Source organism: Jaculus jaculus, chromosome 5 (genome assembly GCF_020740685.1).
Source record: "Jaculus jaculus isolate mJacJac1 chromosome 5, mJacJac1.mat.Y.cur, whole genome shotgun sequence".
Classification (NCBI taxonomy): Eukaryota; Metazoa; Chordata; class Mammalia; order Rodentia; family Dipodidae; genus Jaculus; species Jaculus jaculus.
Genome location: NC_059106.1, coordinates 27,890,636 through 27,915,142, shown reverse-complemented (window position 1 = coordinate 27,915,142; position 24,507 = coordinate 27,890,636). Strand labels below are relative to the sequence as shown.

General features: G+C 37.6%; 1 protein-coding gene across 2 annotated transcripts in view; it reads right to left on the bottom strand.

Annotated features, from left to right (window-relative positions):
- Positions 1-24,507, bottom strand: part of Cntnap5 (contactin associated protein family member 5) — a 768,721-nt gene that overhangs the window by 119,781 nt on the left and 624,433 nt on the right. For both annotated transcript variants that reach the window (XM_045150560.1, XM_045150562.1), the window contains 3 exons: positions 12,477-12,604; positions 12,129-12,299; positions 3,124-3,342 (listed from right to left, as the gene is read on the bottom strand). In XM_045150560.1, coding sequence (XP_045006495.1) covers positions 3,124-3,342; positions 12,129-12,299; positions 12,477-12,604 — 518 coding nt within the window. The remainder of the gene's footprint in view (positions 1-3,123; positions 3,343-12,128; positions 12,300-12,476; positions 12,605-24,507) is intronic.

Here is a 24,507-nt window from a genome sequence, read left to right as displayed (position 1 = left end):
ATGCCTTCAGCTAGAAAGATTCATAAATACTTGTCAGAAGATAAATTATATTTTTACATGGAGTATAACTTATGAAAATTGCAAAATACTTGAATCGATTACATCAAAAAGAAGATGATATTAAATCTTGATGAGTAGCAAACTTCCTTGGAGAAATAAAATGTGACGCTTAAACAGCAACATAAATTTGGAAAAAAATATTTCACTAGTAAATCTCATTACTTACATAGGTTATTAATTAAGTAAATGAACAGTGGACATAAAATATTTTAAATCACTAAAATCTCAGGTTCTGCTAGGTATATAAAATATGACCAATGAAGACATGAATATGACTATGATTAGGTTGAAATGAAAAAAATATTATATTGTTACATTTGATTACCTCTTCTGTTTTAGCTAATGCATACTTAGGGACAACTTTCTCACATTTAAAAGTTACATAAGCTCTAATAAAAAAGAGGCAATAAAAAAGAGGCAATTAAGATACATGCATTAAATGGAGGTGGCATTTCATTGCTAGCACTGAGGCTATACAGCATGGGAGTTGATTAAAGTAATCAACATGATTATTGGCGTGGTGGTACATGCCTTTAGTCCCAGGTCTCAGGAGGCTGAGTTAGAAGGATCACCTTGAGTTTGAGGCTGCTCTGAGAATATAGAATAAATTCCAGGTCAGCCTGAGCTAGACAAGACCTTACCATGAAAAAGCAAAACCAAAAACAAATAATGATAATACCATAAAATAATCAACATGAGGAGAAAAACTGAAGGTTGCATGGAATGGCAACTTCTGTCTGTTGTAAGCACATGAAGTTCACATTTTGCAAAGAAGCACAACCTTCACACTTATGGCATTATGGTATATATAACATAAAATTTAGATTTGTATTTTACAGTTTGAAATTAATTCTACTTAATCCATTTGTAAACTTTTCTGTGTGTGTGTGTGTGTGCGTACACACACGCGTGCGCGCGCACACACACACACACACACACACACACACACACACACAAATACACATGCCACAGCATGAATGTGGAAGTGAGAGAACAACCTCAAACCTCATTCTTTCTACCTTTGAGACAGGGTCCCACTCGTTTAGCTAGTATGTGCCACAGACTAGCTGGTGCTCAAGCTTTCAAATTCTCCTGACTCTGTCATACTCAGGTGCATGGGGATCACAGAACATTTGCTACATTGCTTTGTGTGCATATTAGGGAGGAGAGAACTCAGGTTTGCAGGCATGGAAGCAAGAGGCTTTAATCTGCATTGTAAGCCTTTTCTCATGTCCCTAACTCTATTTTAAATTCTACTTGTTTTAGGGGATGGAGAGATGCCTCAGCACTTAAGGCACTTGCTGAAATGCTGAAGGACCCAGGTTCCATACCCTGGTACCCATGTAAAGTCAGATGTACAAGTGAACATGCATCTGGAGTTCTTTTGCATTGGCTAGAGACCCTGGTGTGCCTATGCTCTCTCTCTCTCTCTCTGACTCTTTCTGTCTTGCTCTCATAAATACATAAATAAATGAAAATATTTTAAAATTCTTGTTTTAAAACTTTTTCCATTTTATTTTTGGACAATTTCATATATGTCCCTGCCCCTCATTATACCTTCTATGCCTCTCCCAATTCCACTAAAACCTACCCTCTTCTCAATTTCCCTTCCTACTATCATGTCTCCTTTTCATTGTGATTCACTGACTTAAGTCTTTTATCAAAATATCTTTTGTAAGTTACATGGGAAGACTGGAATATATTACCTGGATTAATATAACTGAAATTACCTCACCCTGTCTCTGCTTTCTTACACACACACACACACACACACACACACGACTAAAAACACACAATTGCTTCTCTTAGTTTGTCTTTCAATCCAACCCTCTGACAAAGGTGTCTGATTAGCATTAAATGTTCATTGAAAATGTTGAAAGGAAGCCATAGAAGGTATGGAAGGAGCAATGAGAGGGGAAGAGAAGGAGCTCAGAAAATCAGGTCAGAATCATTCCATGCCCTCACAATGCTCACGTACTGGCTTTGGCAAAGTCTCACTGAGGTAATAACTGGTTACCTAAAGATGTCTGCTCATGGACCAGGCTGCTTTGCTTTCCTTTTGTCATTTTTCTTATTTTTTAAGGCATGCACTTCCATGCCAGGCAGAAAGAGAATGACTGAGCCATCTCTCCAGCCCCCTCCTAATTTTTAACATGAGGTGCAATAGTTTAGATTTCTAAAAATAAATATTTCTTTGTATGGAGAGGGAGAGAGAGAATAGGCCTGCATGCACTACCTCCTGCATCTGGCTTTACATGGCTACTTGGGAATTGAGTCTCCATCATTAGGCTTTGCATGCAGCCACCTTAACCACTGAGCAATCTCTCCAGCCCACTAGGCTGCTTTTCTATGCAATATAAGGCTGCTCTCTTGGTGGTGAGTTTTCATGTAGTATCAAAGAAGTTATGAATTTTATTTTATTTTTTAAATTTATTTTGAGGAGGTGGAGAGAAAATGGGTGTGCCAGGGCTTTCAGCCACTGTGAATGAACTCCAGACATGTGCTCCCTCTTGTGGTCCACAGGTGACATTGTGCACTTGCATCGCTGTGTGTCTGGTTATGTGGGACCTGGAGATTTGAGTGTGTATTCTTAGGCTTTGCAGCCAAGTGCTTTAACAGCTAAGCCATCTCTCCAGCCTTCTGAGTTTTGAATTTAATAGCAGCTCTCTCAACAGTACTACTGAGGAATGAAACTACTTTCATTTAGTTTAACTATTTGATCACACATTAGTGATAATTATAAGGAGCCAGGGTTCACTAGGACAAACAGGAACTTTATATCTACTATGCAAATGTGTATTAAAATGAGTAAAAGCGTAAGGGTTCTATAGACATCTGAAGAAAAAGTCTTGTAGTATCCAACATTTTTCTATGAGTTAATGTAAACTTTATTGCTAAGACCAGTGAATCCAGAGCAGAACAATTTGTACACTGAATTTTTTAAAATTAAAATAACACATAATTTAGTTTTTTCCTAGATGTAAAATAATGGAAATTTTCATTGGATTAGGACAGAGTCATCTTGTGTGTGTTTAGCACAGAGTACCTTTTGATGCCTCCTACCTACAAACAACTGGCTGCTCAGCTGCAGTCGGAAATGGCCTTCCTCCGAGGGCTCCCTGGAACTTCTCAGAATGTTGTCCACCTGTAGTGAAGTCTCCTTGATGTTCCTCTCAGCCCGGACATAATGCCATTGGTTGTCATTCAGAGGAGAAGGAGATTGGACTATGAGCTCTATAGGTCCATTACCAACATCAATGGCAAATGTGATTTCTGAAGGAGCTGAAACCAAAGAGGGAAAAAAGGACAAAGGAAGAAGGAAGTCATCAGAGTGTGTTAAGGTCACATACTAGTAGGCCCTGAATGACTTGGAGACAGGATTATAAATCATCATGAAATCTCCATAACTCTGAATTCATCATCAGTACCAACCACCAAATCCCCACATACACATGCTCTACATTCCTCCACCACAGTATTTCCTTACTCTGAGAGCTCAGGTAGTAGGGAACTGGGGCTTTAGTGGCTGTCTGAGGACCACACAGTTGAGCCTAGGCTCTGAGTTTTTTGATGTACCCTGGTTTCAGCTGCATCGTCCTAGTTCTTCCTGCACATATGGGGTTAGCTAAGCAGCACCATTGCTGCAGGGCAGAGACCTATGTGTTATAAAACCCCATGCACTTCTCCAGGATATTCAATAAGTGACACAATATGAGCATTCATGCTATTCCCATCAGTAAAGATGCTAAGGTGAAGTTAAGAATATCAGATACTTTGTCTAAGGGGACATCACTGACAGTGGAAGTGACTCATATCAAACTCAAGACTCAAGCCTCCATGTTGTATAACTCATGTGAGCTCTTTTTTAACAGTATGATGCAGACATCAGGAGGCACCTCATCATGCGTGGTAATACTGAGGACATTTGGGTGATATGATGATGGAGATGGTGGCAGAAGTTGTGGTGATGACGATGTTGAGCATGGTGGCTTTGGTGATGGTGTTAGGGATGGATAAGACAGTGCTCAGGATGGTAGTGGTGATAGTTGTGGTGGTAGTGGCAAAGATGGGCCTGGGGTGGCACCCGCAAAATGATTAAGACAGACATCTGAAAATGGACGCACAGTAGTCCATTATTATGCACAGATCATGGGTTTTCTCATTGTAATCCTGATAAGAACCCTGTGAGAAAGGCATCATTATCTCCACTTATGAGTTCAGAAATGTAATTTACTCAATATCCCAGACAGTAAGCAAAGTCTGATTCCAAAGGCCAAATTCTTCATTATTCAATATTATATTCAATGTTATTGAGCATATTATCTTTTTTTCCCCATTACATGAGGGATTTCCCAATCCATAGAGGAGGAGAGGTTAGTTATGAAATGAGGCTGATGAGGAGGCAAAATCCTAAGTAACAGAGTTTCTATCTCCACATGCCAGCCTTCTCCTGAGAATCTTGTGGTTTCCCCTTTTCACTCTGCATATTTCAGTAAGTGGACCTTTATTTGACCATATTGCCAGCTGCCACATCAAAATTATCAGAAATTCTGAGGTTTAAACACTACTCACAACTGTTCACTGCTAGACTTTAAAATTTAACAGGAATCTCCTCAGTATACAAAGACCTTGTAATGTAATGTTAGTAACAAGAGACTTTGAAATGCTACATTTTTGTTTTTACATTTTACATTCTGGTGAGTGCAGACCTTAAAGATAAGCAATAAGTTGTAGTCTGAACAAAACGAGGCTTTAAGAGCATAAACTCAAGAGCTATTCTTTCCTTTCATTATTTATTTATTTATTTATTTATTTATTTATTTATTTATTATTTACTGGCATGTGCGTATGTGTATGGGCAAGCCAAGGTGTACTGCAAATGGAACATTAGACACTTGAGCCACCATTTGTGTCCAGCTTTATGTGGGTGGCTGGGGAACTGAACTCAGATTGGCAAGCTCTGCAAGCAAGCACCTTTAACTGCTGAGCCATCATCTCCCCCGTCCCTGTAAGCAAGTTTATTTATTTATCAATTTGAGAGAAAGAAAGAGAGAGAGAGAGAGCACACACCAGGGCTTCCAGCCAGTGCAAACGAATTCCAGACTTGTGTGACCCATTGTGAATCTGGCTAACATGGGTCCTGGGGAATAGAGCCTTGAACTGGGGTCCTTAGGTTTCACAGGCAAGTGCTTAACTGCTAAGCCATCTCTTCAGCTTTTTTTGATGTCAGCATGTCTCAGGTTTTAATTAAATGAAAATGAAAGCACATCTAGTCATTAGTTCATTTCTATATGGATGCTGAAGATGTTCTCAGGACAATGCCTAACATGCAGTGTGAAGTGTGTGCCCATTCTTAAATGTTATCATATAATTTCCTAATGCCGGTAAATTGGCTTTGGTAAGCTGAGCATTTAACGAAATGGAATTAAAAGGAACAGATTGTGTGACAAACAATGTAAGGACAATTAAGAACTAAAGGTGGGTACCTGAGCCCTTTTCTTTTTTATCCGAATCATTAAATTGAAACTATTGAGAGATGACTGGATTTCACATTTTTATCATTATATATAATGCAGGATAAAGACTGCTATGGCCAACTGTGCTCATAATGTGGACATTAGGCATCATTCAGACAGCACCTTTTGTAGATAGCTTGCTGCTCTGATATGTTTGCCTCATGTTAAGCTTTCTGTCTACACTTCACTCTGCTATACTATGTAGCCCTCTATACCTTAATGATCTGCTTACTGTCTGTCTCCCCAGCTAGCCTGCAAACTGTAGATGAACACAAAGTTGTGAGACAGTTTCTGTTGTACCAGTAAAGGAACTGAGGTATGAGTAGTTAAGAAAGCTGTCCCAGTGGAGAGGGGTGGAGCCAGGATTTGAATCTTGGTAATGTCTCCAGAGCTCATATTTTAACCCATTCTTCTCTGTCTCCAACTACAAAGTTTGTGCCGTCTCTCAGGGAAGTTACAGCTAGAATACACAATAAAGATGCCCCTGGAAGCATCTCAACATAAAACCTGTGAGTGAGTGAGTGAGTGAACCAGCTATCACCCAACATGTGGCCATGACAAGCTCACTCACACAGCTGCAGGGACAGCCATGGTTGTGGATGGGAAGTGGGGGCCTTGTCATAGAAGTAACTCTATTATGAACTTCTCCCCTTGTCTATACTCCCTACAGATGCCTTACTGCTACATTTTGCCACCATCCTCTCCTTTTAAACTTAAAGACAAAGTTAAGTTGCTTTTGGATGGGCATTAATTAAGGCAGGCCCCATGCTAGACACAGAATTAAGAGATGAATGAAATAAGTAGAATGTCTGTCAAATGCTACAAGAAGAGGAGAAGCTTCAAGGAACAGCTCCTGTGCAGGCATGTTGAATCTTCGTAGGTAGAATGGGGCACTTTGCTCCCCATTCAGCCTCGATCCTCACATTATTCAGCCCTGGACTCCATGAAGATAGCATTCCATTCCTGTATCCTCTGCTCTGTCCCAGCTCAGGTATGAGGGAAATCTCAGGGTTCATTTGTGGGATAAAGAGGTTGTAATTCTTTAATGTACCCATTTAACTTCTCTAGCTTTTCATGTCCTCACTGATAAAATGAGAAATATTAACTAAATGAAATATTATTAAACTCCTGTCAAGACATAACATTGGGAATTCAATGTTATCTCTGGTTCCTATGTTTCACAATACTGTTGAACACAACTGTGGTAGTTTGAATAGAAGGCCCCCCATATATTCAGTGTTTTATTACTTTGTAGTTTGCATCTGCACCACCTGGAGGCCTTGTCACTTCACAGATTAAGGCGTGATGGTGGGTTTCAGATTTCATTCTAAAGATATGCAAAGTGTGTCTAGCTGGAGTTTCTGAAGTGTGCTGTGCTGTGTGGCTTCTGGCTTTTTAGCTTGTGCTTCTCTCTCTGTGCTTGGTCCTGGATGGCAGTCCAGCTTCTTTTGCCATTATGGAACTTCCCCTGGATCTGTAAGCTTCAATAAATATCCCTTCCTCCATAACTGTGCCTGGTCTGGAAGTTTATCTCAGCTAACATGAGGCTGTCTGCTACAGAACTTGGTACCGAGGAGTGGGCTGAGATGAACCTGACCATGTGGATGTTGATCTTTTGGAACCTTTGTTTTGGAGGAATGGGCATGGACATGGTGCTTGTAACTGAAGATGCCTTCTGGAGTGGTTAGCCAAGTTTTATGGGCTATTCTGATTAGAGTTTGAGAGTTCTAAGTACAGACAGTATTGAACTTTGAGGTTTGGCTTATGAGCTTTCTAAGGGGAAGGAAAGACTACAGAAGACTTTGTTGGAACTGGGCTACTGGCATAAGAGCTGGCTGCATTGTGCTGCCCAGGCCCAGAGAAGTTTATCAAGGTTAAACTTGTTTTGGACTGAGATATTTAAGATATTAAGTTGGAAAACCTCAAGCAAATTAAAATTACAGGCACTGAGACTGGTTTTAGGTTACTGAACCTGCTATTGTCAAGCACATTAACAATCTTAAGGAAGATGGCCCACTGTTTTACATTATTAAAACAATCATGGAATGCAAACTCTTTTGGAAAGAGTTAACTGGAGAAGGAAACTGCTCTTCAAGGTTACAATTTATTTCATCCATAAATTAAGAATATGGCTATGTCCTGCATATCTGGTATTGGTTTCAGAAGCATGAAAAATGTGAGGAGTGGTCGTGAATTGCACATGGTTCCAGGAGCCACTGCTGAGATGTGGCATGAGGCAGTGCCTGATGCCCTGATAGGCTGAAAGAGCTTTTGGAAGATGGACCGTGGTTTACATGAAGACCTAAAGATATTTTGTATATACCAGGACTGGGCAAGGGCTACCATGGAGCTCACTGTTGGACTGGGATAGAAGTGTTCCCTAGCTACTCTGCCTAGCTGGAAGGGTGGAATTGGAAAATCTGGAGGCTGTCAGTCTCTGATTGTATTGAACTTGAGCTGCAGAAGTGTGATGTTTGCTTGATAGTGATTGAGTCTGCATTGTTTTAGTCTCTCCTTGCTATGCCTTATAGAAGTTGAAAATGTTTACCCTGTGCTTTTATATGTTGGAAGTATTTAAATTGTTTGATTTTACAGGACTTACTATCTTAAATTGGTCAAGACTATGGGGGCCTTTGAAATTTAACTGAGTGCAATTTACAGTGTGTGATGGTTATGAATCTATTGGAGGCCAGGGGTGGAATGTGGTAGTTTGAATAGATGCCCTCCAATATATTCAGTGTTTTATTACTTTGTAGTTTGCCTCTGCACCACCTGGTGGCCATGTCACTGGGCAGATTTTAAGGTGTGGTGGTGGGTTTCAGATTTCAATCTAAAAATATGCAAATTGTGCTTAGCTGGAGCTCCTGAAGTGTGGATTTTGTCTTTTTAGCTTGTGCTTCTCTGTCTGTGTTTGGTCCTGTGAAGGCAAGCAGGCTTCTTTTGCCATTATGGAACTTCCCCTGAATCTGTAAGCTTCAATAAATCCCTTCCTCCATAACTGTGCCTGGTCTGGAAGTTTATCTCAGCAAACATGAAGCTGACTGCTTCAACAACCTTGTAGGAACTCCCTATATGCCTCAGGTCTAGGGAGAAAAATGATATCCTCTCTTGATATCTAACTTGACTGGGTCCTATTTTTTAAGCAGAAAAGGAGGTGGCTGGAAAAAGCAAATGCATCAACATGAGTTCTAGGTCCATATCCTTCCAAGCCATGTCACCCTGAGATGACACTCATCTGAAAACAATGAGCTGAGAAAAATATCGCAGAGTATAATAGTATGTTTATTTGAAAACAAAATAATTTAGTATAATTTCTGATTAAGATAAATCATTCAATAATTCATTGAAATTTAATTTTTAGTGGTATTCATTTTTACTTTCAAATTAACATCCCATTTGATAATATTTTCAATATAAAGTGCAATATCTAAAATATTCTATATTAATATCTAATATATATGCATAAATATATGTCATAAAAAACTAGTATATGCATGCACATTCACATAAACACATATGCATCCATATTATATATTTCACTGAAAAACTCAGGAATATTCTTGTTTTGTTTCTATTTTGTTCAAACTGAGATGGGCTGCAAATCCGTATTAAAGAGATGCCTGTGCTCTAGAATAGAAAATTAAAACTCTAAAGTATAGTATTGCAATATATGCTGATTACTAGGTTCCCAACTGTATCTAAGCTAATAATTTTGATATGTCCTCAAATAAGTAGTCAGGAATTCTGATATAAAATTTACATTCAATTCTGTCAGGAGCATCAGAAGAATCCTGATTGATTTTTCTTCTGATTATCCTCTTTCAGACATGATCATAAATTTGTGTTGGGAGGCTATAGCTCTTCACATTCCCCTGGGACTCTAAGGGTAGATAGATCCACCCTCATATACAAGGTAGCATTGGTATAAACCATGTTTATTTGTTTTTCATTTCCAACCGATTACAGTCATAGCTTTGATTTTCCTCTTGTTATGCATGATACCAACTTGAATTCAAAACATTTCTTGTACAACCCAAAGGGAAAAATGCTCTACTAAAAAGGAAAACAAATTATACATTGATATGTAATTAATAATCAATCTTTGCTCATTATCTTGTGGTAATATACCATGGCATTTACTGGGGCTTTAATGAAGGAAAAGGCTGCAGGGCCTGATTTTTATTAAATTTATATTGATGGTATTGAATTCATATTTTGAAATGGTTAGCATTAAGTGCCTCATTTCTAGAGCATGGCCAGGTTAAGAATGAGGGATTGTGTTTTGTCCCAAAGCCATAAGAGCTTCTTCCCATTGGGATGTGAAATCCTTGAAACACAAGGAGTAAGAACTGTAATCGAGATGTTTTCTTTCCTCATTTATGTTTTGCTAAAGCTGCAAAAGAAACATTTAATTGCTTGTTGGTCTGCCAGAGATTTGCACAAACACTTTTACATCTCCTCCTGTCTCCTCTTTGGAGCTCACAAATTCCCAGTTTTTCTGCACTGTTGTTGGCATATGACCTGCCTCCTCACATAACTATTGAGAGAAATACATTTAGTCAAGGACAGATGGGACGCCCAGTTAAAGCTCAAGCCATCATGGTTATAAGCATAAGAGAAACAAGATTAAGGTACGGTGAATTCACCTTCTTTGTAAGCAATAATAGAAACATGAAGTACAGAGAATCAAAAACAATAAATAGTAAGAGCAATTAACAATGTGTGTTTTTAGTGATCAATGTGCAGCAATGCCAGTGGTGCAACATATACATGCATGTATGTATTTGTATGTACATAAGTATGTTTTAGTCTATTTAACACATGTTAAATTTAAAGTTAGTTTTTAACTCTCTCTTTAACTATTTATGTTACTATTTATCTATCTATTTATTCAGTGCATTTTACATTTACTTAGTAAATGATATAGACTGAGGAGAAGTTAATACAGATCATTCCAGAAAAATTATTGGCTCCTGAACATGCAGACTCAAGTATATGTGTTTGTTTTCAAGAGTAAGAACACTACTTCTGATTTCTCATCTATATAATTTCCATACTACCATTGTCTAACTTGAATCTAAAACACAAATGTGCACTACCAACCACAGGTGTAGGGGATACAAATCCAATAAGCTCAAGCCATTCTAAACTCTTGATAATTTTGGTCAGTCTTTGCCTAATAGGAGAAAAATCTATGATGTGGTTTCTGTGCAAGAAATTTTGGAGGAATTGTTGATTAGAGTGTAAATTGGAAATCATTAAAACTGATCCTGAAATTAAAAGGCATTGACGGTTTTATAAGTTTTTGATTTCATTTCAAAAATGGAATTCTTATGTGTTTTGACAAATCTCTAAAATCTTTACAAGGTAGTTGTATACCTGTGAGCTTATATAAAATTATTTTATGATGAATAAAACATGCTCAATGTAAAAGAAAGTAGGTGAGTGAATGATTAGTACTGTCTTTAATTAATGAATGAGTTGATTTGCAAGCAGAAAGAGATAGAGAAGGGAGATAGAGAAAAAAGGAAGATAGGCTTGCAAGGGTCTCCTGTTGCTGCAAACAAACTCCACATGTATGTGCCACTGTGCATCTGGCTTTAAGTGGGTACTAGGGCATTGAACCTGTGTCATTAGGCTTTGTAGTAAAGCACCTTGACTGCTAAGTCATCTCTCCAGCTCTGATTTGTACTATCTTTTGACCACTAAATTTACAGAAAATTAAATCTAATAAAAGATTTGACAAATTTGAAGCATATAGAGACTTAGGAACAGGAAATGTAGACTTATTACTACTAAATATTGCATGGTATTTTTCCATTTTCATAAAGATAAAGTAATGAACTATGGAATGTTATTTTCCTTATTGTACTTAGATGCATATTTGCATACTTACTGGTAATGTTAAGTAATAGAACCTCCACCCATTTGGACTAATATTATTTTTCACTTCACCTCATGATCCTCACTCAATAAAGCCTGTGTTTAGGAGGTAGAGCAGTTACAAAGGATGAGCATCCTCTCTCTAATTCTGGAGACGCACTGCACATATAGGGAAGAGGCAGAGGAATGCTCACTGGCTTGTCACACTCATTTGGTCTCTAATTCTCTAGATGCTCTGCTGACCACCAACAAATGGTGGAGAAGCCAGAGGAATTCTTACTGGTTAGATACACTCTTATTGTAGTGAGAGATAATATATCACTTTTGAAGCACAACTGTAACAATAAAGGAGAGCACAAATATGAACAGATCACATAATAACAATTTCTCCTTCCTATAGCAAGTACAGTCCTGTGATACGGGGTTTTAAATCACACATAAGAAAGACACCTGCTTCAGAAGACGAATGCTATAGAGGTATGCATGGGGGGTTTTGGAATGCACCTAGGGCATAATCAATCAGAAAGCTTCAAGAGGACGTGGCCATTATCAATCTGAATTTTACTCTTACCTTGTGATACTAACTTTACATGAATGACTAGGGGGAAAGATAGAGTGAGCCCTATTCTGTTGACCAATGTCATTACATTCTTCAGTGAGGTCACTTACAGCTTATCTCAAGTCGGATGAAGTCCTTAATGCCAACATTTTCTAGGAAAACTCCGGATAAAGTGGTGGTTTTAAAAAAGAAGGAAATGTCAGCACTGAATTCCGCATGGAAGGTAGGAAAGTGGAGATAAGATGCTTCAGTATAAAATGAGACAGCATTCCAGAAGTGTCCTGCAGAGGAGAAAATCCTTTAGCATTGTTCATTGTTTTTAAAGAGAGTATGGAAAAGCAGTGGTCAGGTAGATGATGTTTAAGGCTAGGGGACATTATAGGGAAAGGGAGCAAGGGAGTAAAAACATCTTGTTCTCATGTAATTGGGGGAGACAGCTTCTTTCATTTAGTACTCACGGTCGCCATAGCAACGCAAGGGACCAATTCTCCATGCAGCTTCTGAGTTTGATCTGTTGGTATCTGTGATAACTATCTGAGTGACAGGCAAGTGATCTTTGAAGGAAAGCAAGCCAGTATCATTTGTCCTGCAAAACATAAATTTAAGAAAAAAAATAGGACAAAATGTGGGTAATCTAGGGACTTCATGTCAACATTTCACTTTTAAAAAAGTAACTTGGGTTAGTTGCACCCAAGTTATATTAGAGAGGAGCAAAGCAGAAGGCCTTTCATCTCTGGAGTATATTTAAGATGTTGGAATACCAATTACAAAACCCATGGCTGGCCTCCAAACACCACTGGGTTTTATATCTTCCCTAGATGTGCTTGCAGAATCACAGATAGCTTACAAAGATTGCTGCAGGTTACTGGCCAAGAGGACCCTTCATGCCCAATGCAGTACTAATGTGACATTAAATATCACCTCACTTTCCATTAGCAAGTCAGCTATCTTAGTAACTAATCTGAAACAAACATGGCAAATCCCTCTCAAAAATCACTCCAAGGATTTGCCTCAGCCACCTGCCAGCAAGCTATAATCAGCTCTGGAGATATCCCTTCACTTCAAGTCCTGTGAAAATGGACCTTTGAAGTTACTGCATGTTTTTCACGCAGTTCTTTTAAAATTTCTTAGGCATTAATGACGCTGGTTTTGCTTGGGTTAATTATGCAAATAAGGAATTTCTAGAGATATTTAGTTAGGAGAGTTTTAAACTAGTGGAGTAAGTCTATGATGTTTTTTACTTTAAAGCTGGCTTCTTATACTTATGGTGAGGACTGTGCCATTTGGCCGAGCATGATAGTTGGAAGTAAGAAGCTGGAATTGCATGTGGAACTATTTCAAGGCAGAAATATGCTATAGATAGGTGTATTATTTTCACACACAATTCTTCTTAATTGGGTAGCATCCCCATTGACAAGTGCTAAAACTGAGGCTCAGATATACGGAATAACTTGTCCAAGTTCACATGGAAGAAAGGACAGGAAATAAGTCACATTATTAGGCATTATCCAGAATCTATCTCATCTTTAAGGACATATAGCCTTATGGGGGGGGGCAACTTGCTCTGAAATCCCAAATTTCTGTTACTATCTATGTAATCTTGGATAAATGATTCCATTCTGAGACATTGAACATGCTTAGGTCTCAAGTACAGGTACATCTGAGCACTGTGCAGATGATTAAATGACATCATGCAGCTTAATTCTCAAGTGCAGGTACATATGATCAACTGTGTATATGATGAAATGATATCATGCAGCAACCGAGCATGTGCATCTATGTTAAATGCTCAAATATGGACATGTTGGCATTTACTATAATTCTCTTTTCTGTTCCTAAAATATTCTGTGGCCTCAGGCAGGACAACTTATTCTTTATGCACACAGTTATAATTATGTATAGGAGATTTTTTTGCTGCAGAGCACACATGGAAAATTAAATATTAGCATTTAGTACTAGACTCATGAGATTTGGAAAAAGCACTTATTAATTAATCTGGGTTACAAAAAATAAAATGTTCACCTCTCCCACTGGGATATTAATCAGAAATGTAAAGGATTACATGATGAATTATCTGCATTTTGAGTATCATACTTAGAGACCATTATAGTGATCTGGAATATGGCATTGTTTAAGTTAGGATGCATATCTATGCATATTGCACATATGCTGAATAAATATGGCTTTTCATTATATTTCAATATATTTGCAAGCTGAGATTTTAAAGCAAATTTCAAGTGCCTATAATGGAATGGAGACCAAATCCAGATTCTCTCCTGAAGGAACTCTGTAATGTTTTTGGAAGCTGACTTTATATCATTTTCCTGTGAATTCTGTCCATCAATGTTTATTTCTGCCTCTCATGCACACTATGCCATTCTGTCTATATTAAGCCCTTGTGTTCACAGGATACCAAATAAATAGCACTGTAACTATAAAAATACCTCCCTCTTAATAGAGAAAAGATATATTCAGTTTTATAGTATTGAGTCAAATTAAGAGGATTATAGTTTATCCAAAAGTAAAAACCAATAATAAGTCAAGATGCTCTACAAAGCTATTTAGAACAAGATAAATGAATAGACACACAAGAGTCCATAGTGCCTGGAAAATGATGACAATGAGAGAATGCAGCTTTATGTTAGCAATCAGTTCAGGACAAAATAGTTTCAGTGTTGGGTTTTGTTGGGGAGATGGGAGACTAGCAGAGGGCCATGCTGTCCATTAGTACCAAACAGCTATGTTATCCATGAACATAAAACCAATGAGATAAAATGAATAAAACTCAAGCAAGGCCTGCATTCACTGTGTAGGTACCTGAAACATCCAAAAGAACCTGCATATTTTTGTTTGTATCCTTAGGGACACATTGAGAATTACACTGGATGTAATGAATTCATGAGTAGCAGGCATGATTCAAACAACATGTAGGATACTGGGGTGATGATTGTGATTCTGGGTGTTGATGTGTGTTTCACAACAAAGTGATAGTTGTAACTATGGGTGATTGGCAAGGAGTCTACAGCTGTAGATTGAACTGTCTGCTTACAACTGGCCAACACTGTGTGGATTACTTCCTCTTCAAAAAAAAAAAAAAAAAAAAAAAAAGAAGGCATTTCAAAACTACAGTGAAGAGATCATTGTGTCCATTGGGAAAGTGTTTCCACTGAGACCTTACTGGTAAAAGTTGAGTCCAGATGCCTCCACATTCCAGATGTAAAGCATCAATAGGTTACGTCAGGCCTCAGTTTCCTGCTCTTGAAACTGGTAGTAGTTATTCTAACTGAATATTACTGTAATCATAGTAAGAATGTATCTTAAACAGGAAACATACTGATTAGGATATAATAAGAACTCAATAGTAACTGAATGTTTCAGCTTTGTTTGAAACAAAAATGTGTAAGTCTAGTATGGTGGTGACACCTTTAACCCCAGCACTAGGGAGGCAGAGGGAGGATGATTATGTGAGTTCAAGGCCTCTGTGAAACTACATAGTAAATTATAGGTCAGCCTGCATAAAGCAAGACTCTACCTTGAACTTGCTCCCATGCCAAGAGAAAAAAAGAAGTACCAGAAAATTTTAAGGAGTAAACTCACTATTGGAATGTGTGAATGGGCTGAACAGAGCTTCCAGCTCATGGGGATTAACCAATGAAGTGAACATGGGTGTCTATCTACATTAAACTCAGATGTTCTTAGAAGAAAGGTTGTGGCAAAGAATCTGTCCTTGTAGTCTCTTCTGCATCTTGGGATTTCTCTGAATTCAGAGTAGAGTCAATGTGGTGGCTGCTGACTTCCTTATGTTCCCATGGATCATAGTGTGAGAAAAGAAAAAACTACATTAATTTCCACCAATTAATTTTGTTTAAATGTAAATATGTAAACTTCCTTAATAGGATCATTTGAGTTACTTAACCCACAAAGAGGGATAAGGTTTTTATTCTGTTCATATTTTCCTTCTTTCAGTCACTCAATATGTATGCAGATAAATGTAGTGATCGTAGGAGGAATGCAAAACCTCAGCTCCTTTTGAAGCCTTTGATAACTCTGGGTGAATTATCCACAGTAGATTGAGAACCTTGTTGCTTGTTTTCCCTGTGTGGGCTGTGTGGGGAAGTGAGTAAAGGCATACATACATACATACACACACACACACACACACACACACACACACACACACACACACACACATATGTATATATGCAATTCTAAAGTATGAAAGTGCCAAATTGATGTCTCTCAAGAGCTGTTTACTGGGCAGGTCCTTCCCTTTTGTCTTACTTCTTAAGACTTAGCAGATAAGAAAGACATGAGGACTTAGGTGTAAAGAAACTCACAATAGAACACAGGGTTAGTGGTCTACCAATAAAATCAAACTCAAATATTAGTTTTGGTAAAAGATGGTGTCATCCTGGACAATGTTCACCCCCTGTGCTCCACACTGACCAAACCATGTCTACAACCACGTCTTAGAAATTCAATATAAGTCACTAGGAGGAGGAAAACTAATTTTATGTATATGTTCAAAATTGAAAATTTTAAGAAGTGAAAGTGGTATATTTCTTTTTTTTCTATAAGTACCTTAAGAGAGCAGCAACTACAGAATTCTTCACTATTAAACCTAAGGAAACAAAGCCAGATCTTTGTAGATTAATATATTTAATGCTAAGTATCACATTACTATTTAAAAAATGAATGGTTCTAAGGACATTATAGGTTTAAAATGAATTAAAGTCCTACTGTTGCTAAAGACTTTTGGAAATATCATTTACTGAACATGATGCAGGTATGAAACTAGAAACAATCAGTAGTACCAAAAATAAATTCCTTTTACACTAATCAGTCCTCAGCAAAGAAAACAGATTAAAAGTCAATATGAATTAATTCTATGACATACTTGTGACTCAACATTTCTTAGATGCAGATGTTTGCAAATGACATACTGATATGATACATGTTGGTTAACATAATCTTTTGAAAGACATACATTCAGACATACATACATATGCATATATACATATCTTCAGCCACAGAGATAAGTCAACTATTTCTCAACTCTTCAAATTCACAACATTCAAACCTAGTTTCTTCCAAAAATATTCCCATATGTTCTCCGTCTTCTTTCTTTCCTGATTTAACCTTATTTTCCTATACACAAAGGCTTCTGCTTTTGGTTAATGAATCGAAATGCATACATATAGTTTTTCTTTTGCTTATTGGAAAATGAGCTAAATGTTATAATAAGGATATCTAAAATGTAAACTCTTTTATACTACTAGTTTCTACCATTCTTTTGTTTTAAGGAATCCACTTGTCTATGGCAAATTTGTACGATCCTCTCCAGCTTTCTACTTTCCTTCAGCATTGTCCTTCTTTTGAAACTTTACTTCTCTCTCGCTCTCTCACAGTTCTTTCTCCATACAGGCTTTGGGATTCCTCAGTGCTCACTGAGAGTCTAACTAAGTTTCTTCTTTTCTATTCATATTTAAACTGTTTTAGATGCTATTTGCATCCTGCCTTTCATATATGCTCCCATTTCCTCTTTAGTCTACACAATAAACATTTCTCCCTTTCACTCCAATGGAATTTGTTGCCATGAGCTTGGTAGTATCCTTGGAATAGCACGTCAGTCGATAACGACTACCTCTCGTCACATTGTTGCACCATTTGTATCACCTTCGTTCCTGGTATGTATACGTGTACATGCATACACACTGCCTATGAACACATGTCTATTTAACTGCTTACTAAATATATTTTGTGTGTCAGCACATACTCTCCACTGACCATTTCCCCCATTGGACAGCTTTTCCTGCTGTCAGTGTTGATTGTATCCTCTGTGACCAACTCACCCTGTAGATCCAGTGATGACTTTACAAATGTGAGTCTTCACTTCTGTCTCTCTTACTCCTTCCCTTATTTACTGACATTGTCTCCTTATGTTTGTACATTCTGTTGATTTATCCACATCCGATTGGCCTCAATCTCATCTGAAATATCTCAGTATGTGTTTAAGCCTTTTGGATGACTAGTGTGGCTAGCTACACTGCTTCCTGCCTCTCCTCTCTCTTTATTCCTCTCATCCTTATCTGAAAAAATATGAACATAACATTTTTTTTTTTGCTTTATCTCCATTAAAGGCAAAGTTAAAGTCCAGATTATTTAATGCAGCATAGTACACAATCAAACACTTGTTAAAACCACAGATGCCTTCTACAGAAAGGAGCTCTTTCTAAAAGTCAATGATTTGTACATCACACGTAATGGCTAGAGATTGCAGCTATAAGTGAGATTATAATGATAGTTTCAGGGTTCAGTTAAGCAGTTCATATCCCTGGATATTAATATGGGAGCAGCTTCTTTTCTCTGGTCATTGGAGCAATCCCATATAATCCAGCAAGCAACCTGGTGATGATGTTATAATAATTGTACAGGAGAAGAAATTGAGTTACAAGGAGAAATTTTTCAGGGTATATGATATGAAATGGAGCAGCTAGAATATTAATCTAAGTATAAATACCCAAATATTTGTCTGTGAGAACCATATTTTCCTATGCTCAGCCTCCAGGGAGCATATCCTCCTGGATAGAAGTGGATATGTCCATGTGTTCTCAACTTTCATTGGACAGTACTGAATTTAGAGCTCTAGGCCCAGAGTCCTTAGGCTGTCCTCAAAAGGTCATGAATTCACCATTCCCATTCTGTTCACAAAGTCTGTCTCCACACATGATACAACTCAGTTGATTAAGTTTCATTTTGCTAATTCACAATCATTTTCCAGGTTGCACTCCCTGCGAGTGGACCTGTGACACCTCAGTAGGAGTTGCAGCAGGTCAAAGACTCCTGAGTTACATACTCATGATAGTATTGATTTAGTTTCAGTCAGCCAATCCATCTATGGTAGGACACTTTCTTACCATTAACCCTTGGGGCTGTGGATCCTCAGTTGTGTATCTTTATTCTACATAGCATTTGATGGTTAAAGGAACTTTGATTGTTGTGGTAGGTTATCACATATGTCTTCTGTGTTACCCCTTTTATTACATGTATGTATATAATCTCTCTTCAATATTAGCTTAGTAGTTGAATGGCAATGTTGCTTCCTATAGATTATTTAAAATTGTCAAAATAAAACAATAAAATGATGGCATACATTTTCAGAATTGGAAACTTACTTAACATTGTGAGAGGAAAATCATTATAAAATGCTGGCATACTTTTCCAGAAATAGCTGCCCTGTCTGCTAGATACATAGTTTATTGCAAACATAGCCAACCTGCCCCCTCCCCAGAAATAGTAACCCTCACTTTCTTTATCTTTGGTATAGAATCAGGATCTGCATCTCTAAGAATCTAAATGATTCAGATTTTAAAGTTAATACTTTCCACATCTGTCATTTGATCATTTCATTCCATTATAAAATATCACTTAGAGATTTATTACATTGCACATCCAGAAGAGGTCAATGCTACAGAAAGCAAAAAAAAAACTACAACTATGTGTTTTAAGTGTTACACAATTAGCTCATGACATTTTCACAAACATTATCTATAAGGTAGAGGTACAAAGGAGATAAGCAGGGATACTGGGATTATTTGAAGTTAGTCATGTGCATTTCCATGAGCTTTGGAAACAGAATATATCTATGACAGATGGAACTGAGGAGGAGTGGACTGTACCTGTCAGAGCTGTTCCTGTAGCAACAGGTGTACAAGGATTCAGAAAATTCAGAGCAACAATAGGTTGCAAGGAATTATTTTTTTGTGCAGCTGCATCTGACTGCAATGAGTCTCCACTACCCCCTGATCATTGTAATGCTACTTCCTCAGGGAAAGGGACGATTCCCCATGAAGTGCAAAGCCTATTATGAACTTATTTTGTTGAGATGTGCATAGGAACCAATGTCCTTTCAGCAAATTAAACCAAACTATCCTAATCAGAAGGCACATTGTTTAAGAATTCTAAACTTGGATTGAGTCATTATGATAATATGAAATGCAGAAGTGTAAATCAGAATTCAAATTTATTTTAATTGATAGAATTTTCAAATACATTTTTTAGTCCTATCTCTTCTGCCTTCTCCCTTTCTTTCTCTAAATTCCTCCCCAATGTAATTTCTTCCTTTTGTTTTGATGTCATATGTATAAACAAATCAATCACAAAACTATTGCTTGTCATAAAGGAAATGGAAAAATAGGAATTGATCTAATTAGACCATAGAAAACAAGGCAGTCATTAAAATGGACCAGGTGCACTAATTTTCATGTTTACATTTAATAAAGCCAATGAAAACACCTTCAAGATAATTGTACCTGAACAAAAGCAAGTTGCAGAAGAATACATTTAATTCTATCTGACATTTAATAATCACTGAACAAACACATAGTTCATATGGGTCATGTGTAGAAAACTCCTATTACTTAAATATGCCCTGAAGAATTATGAGTCTGCATGTAGGAAATAAAGATGTAAGAGGATTAAAAGGGAAAGCAAGGTAAAACTTCTATTTCTTATTCAAATGTGCCTGAAATCTTTGAATGTGTTATAACAAATATATATTTCCTTTTCAATAAAAAGCTCTTAACATTAAAGTCAGAAAAAATAATTACCCTTATGCATCATTTAAAATGTGGTAGATGAGAGGTGACAACTGTAATCAAGCTTGCCAAGTAGACAAAAGATTCAAAGAGCTCAGCTAACTGATTAGGATCTGAGTAGGAGGAACTATTAGGTGAGTAATGCCATGGCCTTGGTAATAAATAGACAAATTAAAATAGAGGCCAAAATGTCACTGGATTTTTAAGTAAAATTATAATATTTTGTTATACAAAGAGAGTCTAAACCTAAATGTTGTATGCTGTTCTGTATAAATGAAAAATTTTCACGTTGAATTGACTTTGAGTTCTATTTGTTATACAGTTTTGCAACTGAACAAATGATGAGATGTCACTGATAATTTGTTCATAGGTCTTTGAGGAGCTTGACAGATAGTGTATTGGGATAGAAGGTTCAGCCCACATCTTTGTTTTTTGGCAGACATAAGTAAAGGTTTTCTTTACTGACATGGGTTACCAGCTGTTCATATTGAGTATTTTCTCTGTAGTGGATGGTAGAGCATCGTATAATAATTTCTAAATACACCTGTTAATCTTATCCTTGACAAAACATTATTGTGGTCCATTTAGTATTTTCTAAGAATGTTTTGGACATTTGGCTTTGCATTTTCAATCCCTACTTATACATTTATTTTAATTCTGTTTTTTAAAATATTTTTTTCTTCTGTTGGGTTTGCAGTGCCTCTCTCTTTTCTCTATCACAAAACAATCTGTCTTGAAAGTTTCCATGTTCAGTCATGGGAATAACGTTACAAACTACCCAGTGTGCAGTTACTCTGGTATCTATACACCAAGAGACAATTCAGTGACTACAATGGGAGGCAGGGTTGGAGATGATAGTAGTGGTAGAAGGTTGTCTAGAATATGTAAGCTCTAGATCCAGTCTCTAGCACCAACAAACAAACAACAAAAAGAAAGACAATAAACAATAGCTAGCATGAAGAGACCAAATTTAGATAGGAAAAACAGGGCAAGAAGAAAGGAAGCCAGCCCACACATCCATTTACTCACTTTCCCTCACTGAACAGCAATACACAAACTCCTATCATGTGCTAGAGATAGTTTTCTCAAACAAAAGCAGCTGGATTGGTTACGTTTCTAGGTGTACATGAGATTTTGAAGATTTTTTGTGTCACCAGCCAGATAATCCCTTCTAAATTCCTGCCTGTTTATGAGACAGGCAATTCTAAACCTAAGTAAAATGTAGAATATCTGGTAGATTCAGAGCCATAGGTAGATGATAGATAGACAGAGGATAGATAGATAGAATGATAGATATTATAGAATAATAATTTTTGAAATAAACAAGACAGTGTTACTATATCCTGGAATGGTATGGTCTTTTCTTTCAAGGGTCAGTACTTCTCAGAATGTAAACAGTTATGAGACACTTTAACTGCACCCAGCCTGAAGATCCCAGGTGTTTTGAGGAAAAGGTCTGATAAACAAGGTTGTGATCTAGATGAGGAAAGAACCAAATGCCAAAGCCTTTGGATAATTTCACTTCATAATATTGACTCTCATGGAAAGGGGGGTGAAAGACCCTTATCAAGGGAAAGTGCTGGGTACTGGATTATACACGGATGTAAAAGGAAAAAAAAAAAAAGTCTATTAAAGGCACATGTAGAAAAAAAACGTAATTTTTGGCAGGGTAATAATTTGTAACAATTTGTTAAAAGTTGACCCAGAGGCTGGAGGGGTTGCTTAGTGGCTAAGGCTCTTACCTGCAAAGCCTAAGGACCCAGACTGGATTCCCCAGTACACACACAAACCAAATGCGCAAGTGGCACATATGTCGGGAGTTTTTTTGCAGTGGCTAGAGGCCCTGGTGTGCCCATTCTCACTGTCTCTGTCTTCTCTCTCTTTCTCTCTCTACTTGGAGAGATTGCTTAGTGCTTAAGGCACATGCCTGTGAAACCTAAGGACCCAGGTTGGATTCCACAGGTCCCATGTAAGCCAGATGAACATTGTGGCAGGCATATGCATCTGGAGTTCATTTGCAGTGGCTAGAGACCCTGGTATGCCTATTCTCTCTCTCTGTCTGTCTATCTCTCCTTCTCTCTGTCTCTAATAAATAAATTTTTAAAAATCAGAAAAAAGTTAAATGAATAATTATGTTTTTTTTCAAATTTGACCCAGTTTTAACTGACAAACGTTTACATATTGATCGTGTACAACATGCTGTTTTGACATATGAATTCACTGAAGAATGGCTCCATGAAGCAAATGAACATCAGGTAACTTGCATGAGACCAACATAAATGGCCATGAGTGGACAAATCAGCACAGAAACTCTGGATACATACACATTCATTTCTCCTTTGGTGCAATTTGAAGTAATTTAGGCACAGAAAGACAAAGAACTTGTGAAATCAAGGAGAAAATTAATTTCTAACAAAAATGTATGTCAAATATAGCAAATATTTATTATTGTAACATGGAGAAGGAAGATGGGCAACCATGTAGTTAACATCAGTTAATCCTAAAACAGCCATCCATGAACATACTAAAAACAGAGGTAAAAATGTCATCAATTTTAGATAGAAGTCATTCACTATTCATTCATTAATGCCTTCTGTAACATTTGGTTAATGATCTCTGGGTAACAGAGAAGGGGAATCAAAAGCTAAGCAGGAGCTTGAAGCTCTAAGATTCCAGAGAGTCAGTCCCCAGATAGTCAGCACATCTAGTGCTAGGTGCTACATAGGCAACTAGGAGAAAATGACCAATATATGTCCAAGCAACTCGTGGTCTAACCTACTTAGCAGCAAATAACCTGTCTTGATGCCCACACAAGTGCAATAGTGGCATACAACCATGGTAAGGAACCAACTGCTCTTGATTTGGCTAACTGATCCCCTCAGGACTCATAGCTGGAGCTGGGAAACAAGTCAGAACAATATGCAAACATAAGCCTGCTCTCCATTATCAAGCTACCATTAATCATGGGCCACAAGAGGGCCTACATCTATTAAATTCTCTCTAAAAAAAAAAAAAAAAAAAAGGGTTATCTCATTTGTCCTGGTGCTAACTTACTCTCCATTGGAGAAACTGTTTCTCTTTTTCAGATAGATGTAGATCCTAAGGAGAGAGCCACCCCATCATACCTCAAAAGGGTCCTGGCTGAAACTAAGAAAAATTGGCAAAACAAGCAAGGCTGCTGTTTCTTGGTGAACCAGGTACCAGCACAAGGGTGAAGGAGATCAACAGAGAGAAAAATCAACTCCTACCAAATCAGAGAGCCAGAGCCTCAGAGGCCTCCAACACGTCATCACTGAAGCAGACCAAAAATGAACCCAACATGGCTCAGGGAAATTTTCAGAAGAGGGGTTGGAAAGAATGTCAGAGCCACATGTTGGGTCATGATATGCAGAGACATTTATCTTACCCATAACTGTGGGCTAACTGCGCAATGCATGACCCATATACCTCAACAAGGAGGGGCCAAGGGGAGGGGGTAGGTCACGGATGAGCCCAATAATGGTACCAGATTGACTGTATTTGCTGAATACAAGACTAATTAATAAAAGAAATTTTAAAAAGTTATACAAAAACTCTAAAAATATTAAGTTCTTTAAGAAAAAGAATTATAGGATTGTGGGATATAGAAATGGATCAGTGGTTAAGGAACTTGCCTGCAAAGCCTAATGACCCTGGTTCTGTGTCCCAGTACCTATGTTAGGCCAGATACACAAAGTGGAGTATGCAATGGGAGTTTGTTTGCAGTAGTTAGAGCCCTTGGTGCACCCATTCTCTCTCTCTCTCTCCCTCTCTCTCTCTCTCAATCCTTCCAAATAAAACAAAAAAAAAAAAAGAAGAAGAAAGAAGAAAAGAAGTATACACTTCCATTTTGGGATTATTAGATGGTCAGAAT